The sequence below is a fragment of the Salvelinus fontinalis genome, chromosome 19 (genome assembly GCF_029448725.1).
Source record: "Salvelinus fontinalis isolate EN_2023a chromosome 19, ASM2944872v1, whole genome shotgun sequence".
Lineage (NCBI taxonomy): Eukaryota > Metazoa > Chordata > Actinopteri > Salmoniformes > Salmonidae > Salvelinus > Salvelinus fontinalis.
The window spans coordinates 50,576,446-50,593,835 of record NC_074683.1 but is presented as its reverse complement, the minus strand read 5'-3'; the positions used below and the strand labels follow the sequence as shown (position 1 = coordinate 50,593,835).

Genomic DNA, 17,390 nt, shown 5'->3' with positions numbered 1-17,390 from the left:
CCTCCCATGGACGAGTCTCTCGAGGGTGATGCGCCGCAGGCTGTCCCAACGACTACGGAGAAACCTTCCGCTGGCACTACCTCGTCCACCGTTCTTATAAGTAGAGATAGAGTCTGAGGTTACATTAGGACGAGGACCCCAGTCAACAAGTTAACAGCCCCAGGGATGAGACAGAAGTCTTTAGGGGAGCTACGAGAGAGAGAGAGAAGCAGCCACTACAGTTCATTACGGGTTATAGCATCTGATTTGTCTTCAGAGTGACTAACAGACGGTATAAATAGAGATTACTGTTTTGCATGTTCATGATACTTACGCCACAGGGTATTCCCCGTGATAATGTGCCTATAGCTACTGTGAGCCGTCATCAGTAACAGAGTTTATTGCCTATTTATTGCCTTACCTCATCATGCCATTTGCACACACACTGACTGGAACGAAATGCAAAAATCACTGAAGCTGGAGACTTACATTTCCCTCACTAACTTTAAACATCAGCTATCTGAGCAGCTAACCGATCGCTGCAGCTGTACACAGTCCATCTGTAAATAGCCCACCCAATCTACCTACCTCATCCCCATATTGTTTTTATTTACTTTTCTGCTCTTTTGCACACCAGTATCACTACTTACACACCATCATCTGCTCATCATCATCTGCTCATCTATCACTCCAGTTTAATCTGCTAAATTGTAATTACTCTGTTACTATGGCATATTTATTGCCTAACCTCCTAACGCCATTTACACACACTGTATATAGACTTTCTTTTTTTCTCTATTGTGTTATTGACTGTACGTTTGTTTATTACATGTGTAACTCTGTGTTGTTGTTTGTGTCGAACTGCTTTGCTTTATCTTGGCCACGTCGCAGTTGTAAATGAGAACTTTTTCTCAACTAGCCTACCTGGTTAAATAAAGGGTTAGGGTTATATATATAATATATAAATACCTGGTTAAATAAAGGGTTATATATATAATATATAAATACCTGGTTAAATAAAGGGTTATATATATAATATATAAATACCTGGTTAAATAAAGGGTTATATATATAATATATAAATACCTGGTTAAATAAAGGGTCATATATATAATATATAAATACCTGGTTAAATAAAGGCTTATATATATAATATATAAATACCTGGTTAAATAAAGGGTTATATATATAATATATAAATACCTGGTTAAATAAAGGGTTATATATATAATATATAAATACCTGGTTAAATAAAGGGTTATATATATAATATATAAATACCTGGTTAAATAAAGGGTTATATATATAATATATAAATACCTGGTTATATAAAGGGTTAGGGTTATATATATAATATATAAATACCTGGTTAAATAAAGGGTTATATATATAATATATAAATACCTGGTTAAATAAAGGGTTATATATATAATATATAAATACCTGGTTAAATAAAGGTGAATATAAATAAAATACAGCAGTGTGTGAGTGTAACAGCATTGTGTTGTGGGATTGTCGAGTTCTAGTCGACATGTTTACCAGAGGTTGTTTGTTCTTGACCAGACAGACGATCCGCATGGCCTCCTCGTCCTCCGGCAGGTCCTCAGGGAGCGGAGGGAGGACTGGCTCATAGTCCCTCTGGGCCACCATGTCATGGGCTGAGAGGAGGGCCTGGGAGAGGAAGAACACGGGCAGTCAGCCAGCAAGTAGGTCAACCAATCAGTCAGTCAGCAAGTCAGCCAACCAATCAGTCAGTCAGTTAGTTAGCCAGTCAGTCAGTTAGTCAGTCAGCAAGTCAGCCAACCAATCAGTCAGTCAGAAAGTCAGCCAACCAGTCAGTCAGTCAGTTAGTTAGCCAGTCAGTCAGTCAGTTAGCCAGTCAGCCAGTCAGTCAGTCAGCAAGTCAGCCAACCAGTCAGTCAGTCAGCAAGTCAGCCAGTCAGTCAGTCAGCAAGTCAGCCAACCAATCAGTCAGTCAGCAAGTCAGCCAACCAATCAGTCAGTCAGCAAGTCAGCCAACCAGTCAGTCAGTCAGCAAGTCAACTAACCAGTCAGTCAGCCAACGAGCCAGTCAGTCAGTTAGCCAGTCAGTTAGTCAGCCAACCAGCCAGTTAGTCAGTCAGTCAGTGAGTCAGTCAGCCAACCAGTCAGTCAGTCAGTGAGTCAGTCAGCCAACCAGTCAGTCAGTCAGTCAGTCAGTCAGCAAGTCAGCCAACCAGTCAGTCAGTCAGCAAGTCAGCCAACCAGTCAGTCAGTTAGCCAGTCAGTTAGTCAGTTAGCCAGTCAGTCAGTTAGTCAGCAAGGGGAACACAGATCAACAGAGGGAAGTCCTATAGCCTCTTTCACAATACTAAGCCAAGCTAAACTGAGCCGAGTCAAGCTATACTTCATCGGCCATTTTACGCATCTACAATAGTTTATTGAAAGGAAAATAATCAAGACAGCACACTAGTGTTCGGGTTAGCACGCTAGTGTTCGGGTTAGTACGCTAGTGTTCGGGTTAGTATGCTAGTGTTCGGGTTAGTACGCTAGTGTTCGGGTTAGCATGCTAATGTTCGGGTTAGTACGCTAGTGTTCGGGTTAGCACGCTAACGTTCGGGTTAGTACGCTAGTGTTCGGGTTAGCACACTAACGTTCGGGTTAGTACGCTAGTGTTCGGGTTAGCACGCTAGTGTTCGGGTTAGTACGCTAGTGTTCGGGTTAGTACGCTAGTGTTCGGGTTAGTACGCTAGTGTTCGGGTTAGTACGCTAGTGTTCGGGTTAGTACGCTAGTGTTCGGGTTAGTACGCTAGTGTTCGGGTTAGTACGCTAGTGTTCGGGTTAGCACGCTAGTGTTCGGGTTTGCACGCTAACGTTCGGGCTAGTACGCTAGTGTTCGGGTTAGTACGCTAACGTTCGGGTTAGCACACTAACGTTCGGGTTAGTACGCTAACGTTCGGGTTAGCACACTGACGTTCGGGTTAGTACGCTGGTGTTCGGATTAGCATGCTAACGTTCGGGTTAGTACGCTAGTGTTCGGGTTAGTACGCTAATGTTCGGGTTAGTACGCTAACGTTCGGGTTAGCACACTAACGTTCGGGTTAGTACGCTAGTGTTCGGGTTAGCATGCTAATGTTCGGGTTAGCACGCTAGTGTTCGGGTTAGAACGCTAATGTTCGGGTTAGCACACTAGTGTTCGGGTTAGCACGCTATTGTTCAGGTTAGAATGCTAGTGTTCGGGTTAGCACGGTAGTGTTCGGGTTAGCATGCTAATGTTCGGGTTAGCACGCTAGTGGGAGAAGGCCACAAGTAGTCTAATCTGTTCTGACAGTAAAAGCCCAACGGTCTGAATAAGGTGAATGAAAGCTCTGACAGCTTACCTGTAGATGGGGGGACTTCAGTAGACTATAGAGCTGTCTGGCCTCTGGGGACGGGGCTGGTACTGCTCTGATGTTGGACAGGATCTGTTTAACAGGCATACCCAAACCCCAGACCAATACCATTAGCTGTCATTCATGATCCTGCACAGTTAGCCCAAGTCATCCAGTTCTCTGTCGGATAGTGGGTGTACGTCCTAAATTCTACCCTATTCCCTATATAGTGCACTACTTTAGACCAGAGCCCTATTCCCTATATAGTGCACTACTTCTGACCAGACCCCTTTAGGCCCTGGTAAAAAAAGAATTTCAGACGCTTCCCTAAGAGTCTAGCGTACTGACCTCGTGAGAGAGACCAGAGGCATAGGGCAGGTAGGGACTGGGTGGACTGACCTCGTGAGAGAGACCAGAGGCATAGGGCAGGTAGGGACTGGATGGACTGACCTCGTGAGAGAGACCAGAGGCATAAGGCAAGTAGGGACTGGGTGGACTGACCTCGTGAGAGAGACCAGAGACATAAGGCAGGTAGGGACTGACCTGGTGAGAGAGACCAGAGGCATAAGGCAGGTAGGGACTGGATGGACTGACCTCGTGAGAGAGACCAGAGGCATAGGGCAGGTAGGGACTGACCTGGTGAGAGAGACCAGAGGCATAAGGCAGGTAGGGACTGGATGGACTGACCTCGTGAGAGAGACCAGAGGCATAAGGCAGGTAGGGACTGGGTGGACTGACCTCATGAGAGAGACCAGAGACATAGGGCAGGTAGGGACTGACCTGGTGAGAGAGACCAGAGGCATAAGGCAAGTAGGGACTGACCTGGTGAGAGAGACCAGAGGCATAAGGCAAGTAGGGACTGGGTGGACTGACCTCATGAGAGAGACCAGAGGCATAGGGCAGGTAGGGACTGGGTGGACTGACCTCATGAGAGAGACCAGAGGCATAAGGCAAGTAGGGACTGACCTGGTGAGAGAGACCAGAGGCATAGGGCAGGTAGGGACTGGGTGGACTGACCTCGTGAGAGAGACCAGAGGCATAGGGCAGGTAGGGACTGGGTGGACTGACCTCGTGAGAGAGACCAGAGGCATAAGGCAGGTAGGGACTGACCTGGTGAGAGAGACCAGAGGCATAAGGCAAGTAGGGACTGGGTGGACTGACCTCGTGAGAGAGACCAGAGGCATAAGGCAGGTAGGGACTGGGTGGACTGACCTCGTGAGAGAGACCAGAGACATAAGGCAGGTAGGGACTGGGTGGACTGACCTCGTGAGAGAGACCAGAGGCATAAGGCAGGTAGGGACTGGGTGGAAGCCTTCTGAACTTCTGCAGACACTCGTAGACCTGTAGAGAGAACAGACATGCAATACAATGCATCTTTACCTGTTCATTACAGAGACAAAACAGACAGATAGGCACTAGGTAAGGCATTAAACAGGGTTGGCGTAGCGACTACTGTAGAAAACACCAAGATAACATTAAAGAGGGCTAGCGTAGCGACTACTATAGAATACACCAAGATAACATTAAAGAGGGCTAGCGTAGCGACTACTATAGAATACACCAAGATAACATTAAAGAGGGCTAGTGTAGCGACTACTATAGAATACACCAAGTTAACATTAAAGAGGGCTAGCGTAGCAACTACTGTAGAATACACCAAGATAACGTTAAAGAGGGCTAGCGTAGCAACTACTGTAGAATACACCAAGATAACGTTAAAGAGGGCTAGCGTAGCGACTACTGTAGAAAACACCAAGATACCATTAAAGAGGGCTAGCGTAGCGACTACTGTAGAAAACACCAAGATAACATTAAAGAGGGCTAGCGTAGCGACTACTGTAGAAAACACCAAGATAACATTAAAGAGGGCTAGCGTAGCGACTACTGTAGAAAACACCAAGATAACATTAAAGAGGGCTAGCGTAGCGACTACTGTAGAAAACACCAAGATAACATTAAAGAGGGCTAGCGTAGCGACTACTGTAGAAAACACCAAGACAACATTAAAGAGGGCTAGCGTAACGACTACTGTAGAAAACACCAAGATAACATTAAAGAGGGCTAGCGTAGCGACTACTGTATAAAGCACCAAGATAACAAGCATTAGATACATATAATTCATGTACCATGTCACTATCATGTATGTCTGTATGTATGTATTAAAAGGTATGGATTACTAGGTAAAATCAGCATGTATGGTTGATAAGAAGCTAACTAACACTTAGAGATGTCATTATAGTAGTATTTTATGCAGGAGGATGAAGATGTATGGCCAACATCTGGGTGATGTGTGTCTGGCTCATAAAGGGTTGGATTAATGATTAGATGACAGAGACTGTATAAAATAAATATAGATGACAGCCTTTTAGTAGAGACTGTATCAAAAAATAAAGATTTGAGACCTTGAGTAGGAACTGTAGCCAGGGGGCACTGAGAAGGCTGTAGAGGACTTCAGACCCACTGATGTCACTGTGGATAGCCAGCCTCACCTCCTCTACCACACCAGACAGCATCTCTGTCAGACCTGGGGAGGGGGGGAAGAGATTGAGATAAAGACATACAGCAATTTAGATTGAGACACGAAACAGAGACAGGGACAGACAGGCAGAGACAGGGACAGACAGGCAGAGACAGGGACAGACAGGCAGAGACAGGGACAGACAGGGACTGGAATAGAGACAGGGACAGAAAGGCAGAGACAGGGAATGGAATAGAGACAGGGACAGACAGCCAGAGACAGGGAATGGAATAGAGACAGGGATTGGAATAGAGACAGGGACAGACAGGGACTGGAATAGAGACAGGGGCTGAGACAGGCAGAGACAGAGACTGGAATAGAGACAGGGGCTGAGACAGGCAGAAAGAGACTGGAACAGAGAAAGAGACAGGGACCGGAACAGAGACATGGACAGGCGGAGACAGGGACAGAGACAGGGACAGGCAGAGACCAAGACATAGACTGGAAATGAGACAGAGACAGGGACTGGAACAGAGACAAGCAGAGACAGAGACAGGGAATGGAACAGGGACAGGCAGCAGAAGAGACAGGGACATAGACAGGAACAGACACCTGAACAGAGACAGGGACAGGAATAAAGACAGTCACAGGGACAGAGTCATAAACAAGTGGCAGGGACAGACACCTAAACAGAGACATGGACATAGTCGGACAGAAGAAGAGACAGGGACCCGGGACAGAGACAGTCAGAAGAAGAGACAGGGGCAGGTACCGGAACAGAGACATGGACAGGGACAGGCAGAAAAAGAGACAAAGACAGACAGGGATAAGGTCAGAGAAAGCGATAGGCAGAAGAAGAGACACAGGGGAGACAGAGACAATAGAGATAAAGACACAGGGGGACAGAGACAATAGAGATAAAGACACAGGGGAGACAGAGACAATAGAGATAAAGACACAGGAGAGACAGAGACAATAGAGATAAAGACACAGGGGAGACAGAGACAATAGAGATAAAGACACAGGAGAGACAGAGACAATAGAGATAAAGACACAGGGGAGACAGAGACAATGGAGATAAAGACACAGGGGAGACAGAAACAATAGAGATAAAGACACAGGGAGGACAGAGACAATAGAGATAAAGACACAGGGAGGACAGAGACAATAGAGATAAAGACACAGGGAGGACAGAGACAATAGAGATAAAGACACATGGGGGGCAGAGACAATAGAGATAAAGACACAGGGGAGACAGAGACAATAGAGATAAAGACACAGGGGAGACAGAGACAATAGAGATAAAGACACAGGAGAGACAGAGACAATAGAGATAAAGACACAGGAGACAGAGATAATAGAGATAAAGACACAGGGAGACAGAGACACTAGAGATAAAGACACCGGGAGACAGAGACAATAGAGATGAAGACACAGGGAGACAGAGACACTAGAGATAAAGACACAGGGAGACAGAGACACTAGAGATAAAGACACAGGGAGACAGAGACACTAGAGATAAAGACACAGGGAGACAGAGACACTAGAGATAAAGACACAGGGAGACAGAGACACTAGAGATAAAGACACAGGGAGACAGAGACACTAGAGATAAAGACACAGGGAGACAGAGACAATAGAGATAAAGACACAGGGGGGACAGAGACAATAGAGATAAAGACACAGGGGACAGAGACAATAGAGATAAAGACACAGGGGAGACAGAGATAATAGAGATAAAGACACAGGGAGACAGAGACACTAGAGATAAAGACACAGGGAGACAGAGACAATAGAGATGAAGACACAGGGAGACAGAGACACTAGAGATAAAGACACAGGGAGACAGAGACAATAGAGATAAAGACACAGGGGACAGAGACAATAGAGATAAAGACACAGGGGAGACAGAGACAATAGAGATAAAGACACAGGGGGGACAGAGACAATAGAGATAAAGACACAGGGGAGACAGAGACAATAGAGATAAAGACACAGGGGAGACAGAGACAATAGAGATAAAGACACAGGGGACAGAGACAATAGAGATAAAGACACAGGGGACAGAGACAATAGAGATAAAGACACAGGGGAGACAGAGATAATAGAGATAAAGACACAGGGAGACAGAGACACTAGAGATAAAGACACAGGGAGACAGAGACACTAGAGATAAAGAAACAGGGAGACAGAGACAATAGAGATAAAGACACAGGGGGGACAGAGACAATAGAGATAAAGACACAGGGGACAGAGACAATAGAGATAAAGACACAGGGGAGACAGAGATAATAGAGATAAAGACACAGGGAGACAGAGACACTAGAGATAAAGACACAGGGAGACAGAGACAATAGAGATAAAGACACAGGGGGGACAGAGACAATAGAGATAAAGACACAGGGGACAGAGACAATAGAGATAAAGACACAGGGGACAGAGACAATAGAGATAAAGACACAGGGGGGACAGAGACAATAGAGATAAAGACACAGGGGACAGAGACAATAGAGATAAAGACACAGGGGAGACAGAGACAATAGAGATAAAGACACAGGGGGGGCAGAGACACCGGAGATAAAGACACAGGGAGGACAGAGACAATAGAGATAAAGACACAGGGAGGACAGAGACAATAGAGATAGAGAAAATAGATATGTACAATTTTTTTTAGTGAAACACTGATTTTGGCCGTACTACTATTAGCCCATTGAATAGCAGCTTCATACATAGAAAAACGTGGTTGTGAGTCTCTTCTTCTTTTCTTTTTCTACGGTCCGCCAACATTCGGGAGAGGTGTAATGCCTCCACCTACTGTGTGGCCTGTGTCCTACTGTTCTGGAGTGTCAATTCATTACACTTTGTGACACAAAGGGGAGGTGAAAACAAAGAAAAATGGCCCTACCACACCAACTAACCCTGCACCCATTAAAACCTCCCTATCAACTAACCCTACACCCATTAAAACCTCCCTACCAACTAACCCTGCACCCATTAAAACCTCCCTACCAACTAACCCTGCACCCATTAAAACCTCCCTACCAACTAACCCTGCACCCATTAAAACCTCATTACCAAGTAACCCTGCACCCATTAAAATCTCCCTACCAACTAACCCTGCACCCATTAAAACCTCCCTACCAACTAACCCTGCACCCATTAAAACCTCACCACTATACCAACTAACCCTGCACCCATTAAAACCTCCCTACCAACTAACCCTACACCCATTAAAACCTCCCTACCAACTAACCCTGCACCCAGTAAAACCTCACTACCAACTAACCCTACACCCATTAAAACCTCCCTACCAACTAACCCTGCACCCATTAAAACCTCCCTACCAACTAACCCTGCACCCATTAAAACCTCACTACCAACTATCCCCTACACCCATTAACACCTCACTACCAACTAACCCTGCACCCATTAAAATCTCCCTACCAACTAACCCTGCACCCATTAAAACCTCCCTACCAACTAACTCTGCACCCATTAAAACCTCACTACCAACTAACCCTACACCCATTAAAACCTCCCTACCAACTAACCCTGCACCCATTAAAACCTCCCTACCAACTAACCCTGCACCCATTAAAACCTCCCTACCAACTAACCCTACACCCATTAAAACCTCACCGCTCTACCAACTAACCCTACATCCATTAAAACCTCACCGCTATACCAACTAACCCTGCACCCATTAAACCTCACCACTATACCAACTAACCCTGTACCCATTAAAACCTCACCACTATACCAACTAACCCTGTACCCATTAAAACCTCACCACTATACCAACTAACCCTGTACCCATTATTAAAACCTCACCACTTTACAAACTAACCCTATAATTGCATGTTAAAGGGGAAGTTCTGATCTTACTGGTATTATTGCATGTTAAAGGGAAAGTTCTGGTCTAACTGGTATTATTGCATGTTAAAGGGGAAGTTCTGATCTTACTGGTATTATTGCATGTTAAAGGGGAAGTTCTGATCTTACTGGTATTATTGCATGTTAAAGGGGAAGTTCTGATCTTACTGGTATTATTGCATTTTAAAGGGGAAGTTCTGATCTTACTGGTATTATTGCATGTTAAAGGGGAAGTTCTGATCTTACTGGTATTATTGCATGTTAAAGGGGAAGTTCTGATCTTACTGGTATTATTGCATGTTAAAGGGGAAGTTCTGATCTTACTGGTATTATTGCATGTTAAAGGGGAAGTTCTGATCTTACTGGTATTAGTGCATGTTAAAGGGGAAGTTCTGATCTTACTGGTATTATTGCATGTTAAAGGGAAAGTTCTGATCTTACTGGTATTATTGCATGTTAAAGGGAAAGTTCTGGTCTTACTGGTATTATTGCATGTTAAAGGGGAAGTTCTGATCTTACTGGTATTAGTGCATGTTAAAGGGGAAGTTCTGATCTTACTGGTATTATTGCATGTTAAAGGGAAAGTTCTGATCTTACTGGTATTATTGCATGTTAAAGGGAAAGTTCTGGTCTTACTGGTATTATTGCATGTTAAAGGGGAAGTTCTGATCTTACTGGTATTATTGCATGTTAAAGGGAAAGTTCTGGTCTTACTGGTATTATTGCATGTTAAAGGGGAAGTTCTGATCTTACTGGTATTAGTGCATGTTAAAGGGGAAGTTCTGATCTTACTGGTATTATTGCATGTTAACGGGGAAGTTCTGGTCTAACTGGTATTATTGCATTTTTATAAGCATTTCGCTACACTCGCAAAAACATCTGCTAGCCATGTGTATGTGACCAATACAATTTGATTTGATTTGATTTTAAAAGGGGAAGTTCTGGTCTAACTGGTATTATTGCATGTTAAAGGGGAAGTTCAGATCTCACTGGTGTTATTGCATGTTAAAGGGGAAGTTCAGATCTCACTGGTGTTATTGCATGTTAAAGGGGAAGTTCTGATTTTACTGGTATTATTGCATGTTAAAGGGGAAGTTCTGATTTTACTGGTATTATTGCATGTTAAAGGGGAAGTTCAGATCTCACTGGTGTTATTGCATGTTAAAGGGGAAGTTCTGGTCTAACTGGTATTATTGCATTTTTACAAGCATTTCGCTACACTCGCAAAAACATCTGCTAGCCATGTGTATGTGACCAATACAATTTGATTTGATTTGATTTTAAAAGGGGAAGTTCTGGTCTAACTGGTATTATTGCATGTTAAAGGGGAAGTTCAGATCTCACTGGTGTTATTGCATGTTAAAGGGGAAGTTCTGATCTTACTGGTATTATTGCATGTTAAAGGGGAAGTTCTGATTTTACTGGTATTATTGCATGTTAAAGGGAAAGTTCTGATCTTACTGGTATTATTGCATGTTAAAGGGGAAGTTCCATTCCCACTGGTATTATTGCATGTTAAAGGGGAATGTTCCTGTCTCACTGGTATTATTGCATGTTAAGGGGAAGTTCAGGATTTTACAACTTGATGTTAGATGGTTCCCCACCCTGAAAGTGGTCTCTGGGCCAGGAGAAACTATAATCCATGGTTTTGTTTCCTTTAAACAGTCTTTACAAACCGCTAACTGTAGCCACCACTAGCTAACAAACAATGGAAGTGATAGGGTATTCCTGCAATGAAGGTTTTAACGCTAGAGACTCCCCATTCTCATAGAGGCCCTGGGGTGGTCCTGTCTCAGCCTCCATAGCTGGCCTCATGTTGGCTGGGTCACTAGAGAGACATCTGGCTGGGTCACTCGAGAGACACCTGGCTGGGGCACTCGAGAGACACCTGGCTGGGGCACTCGAGAGACACCTGGCTGGGGCACTAGACAGACACCTGGCTGGGGCACTAGACAGACACCTGGCTGGGTCACTAGAGAGACACCTGGCTGGGTCACTAGAGAGACACCTGGCTGGGGCACTAGAGAGACACCTCGCTGGGTCACTAGAGAGACACCTCGCTGGGTCACTAGAGAGACCTGGCTGGGGCACTAGACAGACACCTGGCTGGGTCACTAGAGAGACACCTGGCTGGGGCACTAGAGAGACCTGGCTGGGTCACTAGAGAGACCTGGCTGGGGCACTAGAGAGACCTGGCTGGGTCACTAGAGAGACACCTGGCTGGGTCACTAGAGAGACCTGGCTGGGGCACTAGAGAGACACCTGGCTGGGGCACTAGAGAGACCTGGCTGGGTCACTAGAGAGACCTGGCTGGGGCACTAGAGAGACCTGGCTGGGGCACTAGAGAGACACCTGGCTGGGGCACTAGAGAGACACCTGGCTGGGTCACTAGAGAGACACCTGGCTGGGTCACTAGAGAGACACCTGGCTGGGTCACTAGAGAGACACCTGGCTGGGTCACTAGAGAGACACCTGGCTGGGGCACTAGAGAGACACCTGGCTGGGTCACTAGAGAGACCTGGCTGGGGCACTAGAGAGACACCTGGCTGGGTCACTAGAGAGACACCTGGCTGGGGCACTAGAGAGACACCTGGCTGGGGCACTAGAGAGACACCTGGCTGGGGCACTAGAGAGACACCTGGCTGGGTCACTAGAGAGACACCTGGCTGGGTCACTAGAGAGACACCTGGCTGGGTCACTAGAGAGACACCTGGCTGGGTCACTAGAGAGACACCTGGCTGGGTCACTAGAGAGACACCTGGCTGGGTCACTAAAGAGACACCTGGCTGGGTCACTAGAGAGACCTGGCTGGGTCACTAGAGAGACCTGGCTGGGTCACTAGAGAGACCTGGCTGGGTCACTAGAGAGACACCTGGCTGGGTCACTAGAGAGACACCTGGCTGGGTCACTAGAGAGACACCTGGCTGGGTCACTAGAGAGACACCTGGCTGGGTCACTAGAGAGACACCTGGCTGGGTCACTAGAGAGACACCTGGCTGGGTCACTAGAGAGACACCTGGCTGGGTCACTAGAGAGACACCTGGCTGGGTCACTAGAGAGACACCAGGCTGGGTCACTAGAGAGACCTGGCTGGGTCACGAGAGAGACACCTGGCTGGGTCACTAGAGAGACCTGGCTGGGTCACGAGACAGACACCTGGCTGGGTCACGAGACAGACACCTGGCTGGGTCACTAGAGAGACCTGGCTGGGTCACGAGACAGACACCTGGCTGGGTCACTAGAGAGACACCTGGCTGGGTCACTAGAGAGACACCTGGCTGGGTCACTAGAGAGACCTGGCTGGGTCACTAGAGAGACCTGGCTGGGTCACGAGACAGACACCTGGCTGGGTCACGAGACAGACACCTGGCTGGGTCACTAGAGAGACCTGGCTGGGTCACGAGACAGACACCTGGCTGGGTCACTAGAGAGACCTGGCTGGGTCAGGTGTCTGTACGCTGTGCAAACACGTTGATCTAGTCAACTGTCCGTGTGTTACAATAGAGGATGTAGCTAAAGTTGACTAATACTCAGAAAGTTGTTGCTGTAACCTTTTATCATCACACATCTGGGTTGAGCTAACCCCCCCACACATCCCACCAACACAACGGAAGATTTAAAAATAAACCAGAGAACTAGGAGCTTTCAGGGTTATGGTTAAGAGCATCCAGGGTTAGAGTTAGGAGCATCCAGGATTAGGGTTAGGAGCATCCAGGGTTAAAGTTAGGAGCATCCAGGATTAGAGTTAGGAGCATCCAGGGTTAGGGTTAGGAGCATCCAGGGTTAGGGTTAGGAGCATCCAGGGTTAGAGTTAGGAGCATCCAGGGTTAGAGTTAGGAGCATCCAGGATTAGAGTTAGGAGCATCCAGGATTAGAGTTAGGAGTATCCAGGATTAGAGTTAGGAGCATCCAGGATTAGAGTTAGGAGCATCCAGGGTTAGAGTTAGGAGCATCCAGGATTAGAGTTAGGAGCATCCAGGGTTAGAGTCAGGAGCATCCAGGATTAGAGTTAGGAGTATCCAGGATTAGAGTTAGGAGCATCCAGGATTAGAGTTAGGAGCATCCAGGGTTAGAGTTAGGAGCATCCAGGATTAGAGTTAGGAGCATCCAGGATTAGAGTTAGGAGCATCCAGGGTTAGAGTTAGGAGCATCCAGGGTTAGAGTTAGGAGCATCCAGGGTTAGAGTTAACTTCCATTGACATTGGTGATCTGTTCTATATGTAAACATATGGATGAAGTCAGGGATTAAATGCTAAAACAAACCTCAGATATTATATAAGAGAAAACTGAGGGATTTATCATACTGTGATTGAAGTCCTTGGACGAGGTCAGATGGTGGATTGTACTGTGCTTTCTTAAAACGAATAGCTATTGTTTTGAGTACAAAGGAAAACTACAATTTAATATGGACCGAAGGAGAACAAAATGACTAGAGTGGATTGTATTTATGTGATCAGTGGTATGACTGATTGTTATTTTTAAAGTTGATCCAAATAGTTGACTCTCTCTGATACAGGCACGCCATCACTGACAACAACCTTACCAATCAATGTTTACAAAAGTAAAAAAATGAAACCTTACCTTCTCAGACAATTCCTTGATCCTTCACCCCTGACCTCGTGAAACAGGTCTCTTCGGTGAAACAGGTCTCTTCGGCGAAACAGGTCTCTTCGGCGAAACAGGTCTCTTCGGCGAAACAGGTCTCTTCAGCGAAACAGGTCTCTTCAGCGAAACAGGTCTCTTCAGCGAAACAGGTCTCTTCAGCGAAACAGGTCTCTTCAGTGTAAGGCAACTATCCAGTGACGTTCACCTTATCTTTGAGGTAATGTTTCAGAACAAAGTACACAGCCCCGGTGACAACATGTCTGTGATTTTACAACAAAGCGTTCCTAGGGATGGCAGACTGTAATCCCTCTCTATCCCAGTTAATCTCTGAGCCAGCAGCAGAGCGAATGAACTGAGCTATCTCTTCTCTCTCTCCCCCCTCTTTTTCCCCGTCCTCCTCCTCTCCTCCCCCCTCCTCTCCTGCACCCCTCTCTCCTCTCCTCCCCCTCTTTTCCCCTCTCCTCCCCCCTCCCCCTTTCTCTCAGGGAGTATCCTCACTGGCCGTCCTGAGCTGGCACACAAAGCCTCTTAACTCTTTCTGCTTTTAGCCTAGCCATCGGGCCAGCGGGCATTAAGGACTGGCAGCAACAAGTGAAATGGCACAGTCTCATTGAACAACTTGGTCACTTTTCTAGCTTTTATTTGGAATGCAAAGCCAGACAAAATTAAACGTGCCTATTTATATAATGAATATGAGTTTGGGGGGGGGGATAAAATGATTAAATATTAAAGCATTAGACCTCTCACTAAAAGCTTCACTCGTACATAAATTATACTTAAACCCAAAATGGTTCTCTAGTAGATTATAAAGAAAGACTCATCCTTTGATTAAAAACGGCTTTCCCCCCTTTATACAGATTAAAGTATCACCCTTTTTCTTAAACAATTTCTTATCCTCCAGAAAAGACAGAACAAATATTACAACACATGTTATGGTTAAACTCAAATATACTGATTAATAAAAATATAAAAATTATTTATGGATAATAAAAATAAAAAAATGTTATATGTATTAATGATATTATGAATGTAAAATGTCTATGTTAAATGTCTATGTTAAATGTCTATGTTAAATGTCTATATTAAATGTCTATGTTAAATGTCTATGTTAACTGTCTATTTTCAACGTCTATGTAAAACGTCTATGTAAAACGTCTATGTAAAACGTCTATGTAAAATGTCTATGTAAAATGTCTACGTAAAATGTCTATGTAAAATGTCTATGTAAAATGTCTATGTAAAACGTCTATATTAAATGTCTATATTAAATGTCTATATTAAATGTCTATGTAACAAAAAAGCTGTAAAAAAAACTAAAATATATTTGTCCTCTGAAGGAGGGGTAAAAACATTAAATTCAATAAAAATTAAAATGGCGCCCTATTCCCTATATAGTGCACTACTTTTTACACCATAGGGCCCTGGTAAAAAGTAGTGCACTATATAGGGAGACATTTGGGACCTAAACAGAGAGAGATTCACAGATGATGCTGTCTCTATTGCTCTCCACACTGCCCTTTCCCACCTGGACAAAAGGAACACCTATGTGAGAATGCTATTCATTGACTACAGCTCAGCGTTCAACACCATAGTGCCCTCAAAGTTCATCACTAAGCTAAGGACTCTGGGACTAAACACCTCCCTCTGCAACTGGATCCTGGACTTTCTGATAGTCCGCCCCCAGGTGGTAAGAGTAGGTAACAACACATCCGCCATGCTGATCCTCAACACTGGAGCTCCCCAGGGGTGCGTACTCAGACCCCTCCTGTACTCCCAGTTCACTCATGACTGCACGGCCAGACACGACTCCAACACCATCATTAAGTTTGCCCGACGACCCAAAAGTGGTAGTATTGCAGCATGGACAAATACCATTCAGCATTCATCTGATAATAGTCAATCTGGGATGAGGGAAAGCTATACGCTATACGTTTGAGGTAACAGTCATTGTACAGTAGCCAGAGCTAGTTATTGATGTTGTAGTACAGAGCTAGGATAGCTATATGACTGTACCCTAGTTCCCAGTCCACCATCTATATACACAATACCCCCAAACCAGTAGTTTCCATTTCTACGATACATGTTGCATTATGGGCAATAAACATTGCATTCTGGGTGCCATAAAGGAGGTCAAGAGTTCAAGTTCTACAGTACCAGGTCCAGTTGGTCACCAGAGCTTCTTTAATCAGCAACAACAGTTTTCAGCTGTGCTAACATAATTGCAAAATTGTTCTCTAATGATCATTTAACCTTTTAAAATTATGAACTTTGATTAGCTAGCACAACGTGCCATTGGAACACAGGAGTGATGGTTGCTGATAATGGACCTTCTTACCCCTATGTAGATATATCATTAAAAATCAGCTACAACAGTCATTTACAACATTAACAATGTCTACACTACAATTTTAAATGGACATTTTTTTTTGCTTTTCTTTTAAAAACAAGGACATTTCGAAGTGACCCCAAACTTTTGAACAGTAGTGTATATATACAGTTGAAGTCGGAAGTTTACATACACCTTAGCCAAATACATTTAAACTCAGTTTTTCACAATTCCTGCCATTTATTCCTAGTACAAATCCCCTGTCTTAGGTCAGTTAGGATCACCACTTTATGTTAAGAATGTGAAATGTCAGAATAATAGTAGAGAGAATTATTTATTTCAGCTTTTATTTATTCTAAAGCCATGGCATCATTTTCTGGAATTACTTGTGTCATGCACGAAGTAGATGTCCTAACCGACTTGCCAAAACTAGTTTATTAACACAAAATGTGTGGAATGGTAGAACGTTTGACATTTGCCAGAGAACACCAAGATTGGCAAATTCGCCACTGGTGCCCTGTGCTCTTCACAGATGAAAGCAGGTTCACACTGAGCACGTGACAGACGTGACAGAGTCTGGAGACGCCATGGAGAACGTTCTGCTGCCTGTATATATATACAGTGCATTCGGAAAGTGTTCAGACCCTTTGACTTGCTCCACAATTTATTACGTTACAGCCTTAATTTAAAACGGACTTAAAAAAATGTTTCCTCATCATTCTACACACACTACTTTGTTGAAGCACCTTTGTCAGCGATTACAGCCTTGAGTCTTCTTGGGTATGACGCTACAAGTTTG

At 44.8% G+C, this 17,390-nt stretch overlaps 1 protein-coding gene across 1 annotated transcript in view; it reads right to left on the bottom strand.

Moving 5' to 3' along the window:
* The window catches only part of mpp4a (MAGUK p55 scaffold protein 4a), a 52,027-nt gene extending 37,421 nt beyond the window's left edge, over positions 1 to 14,606 (bottom strand). Inside the window, exons 1-5 of the mRNA XM_055871912.1 lie at positions 14,242 to 14,606; positions 5,732 to 5,853; positions 4,593 to 4,670; positions 3,339 to 3,422; positions 1,519 to 1,650 (exon numbers count right to left, since the gene is read on the bottom strand). Coding sequence (XP_055727887.1) covers positions 1,519 to 1,650; positions 3,339 to 3,422; positions 4,593 to 4,670; positions 5,732 to 5,842 — 405 coding nt within the window. The 5' untranslated portion in view covers positions 5,843 to 5,853; positions 14,242 to 14,606. The remainder of the gene's footprint in view (positions 1 to 1,518; positions 1,651 to 3,338; positions 3,423 to 4,592; positions 4,671 to 5,731; positions 5,854 to 14,241) is intronic.
* Positions 14,607 to 17,390: the final 2,784 nt, after the last annotated feature.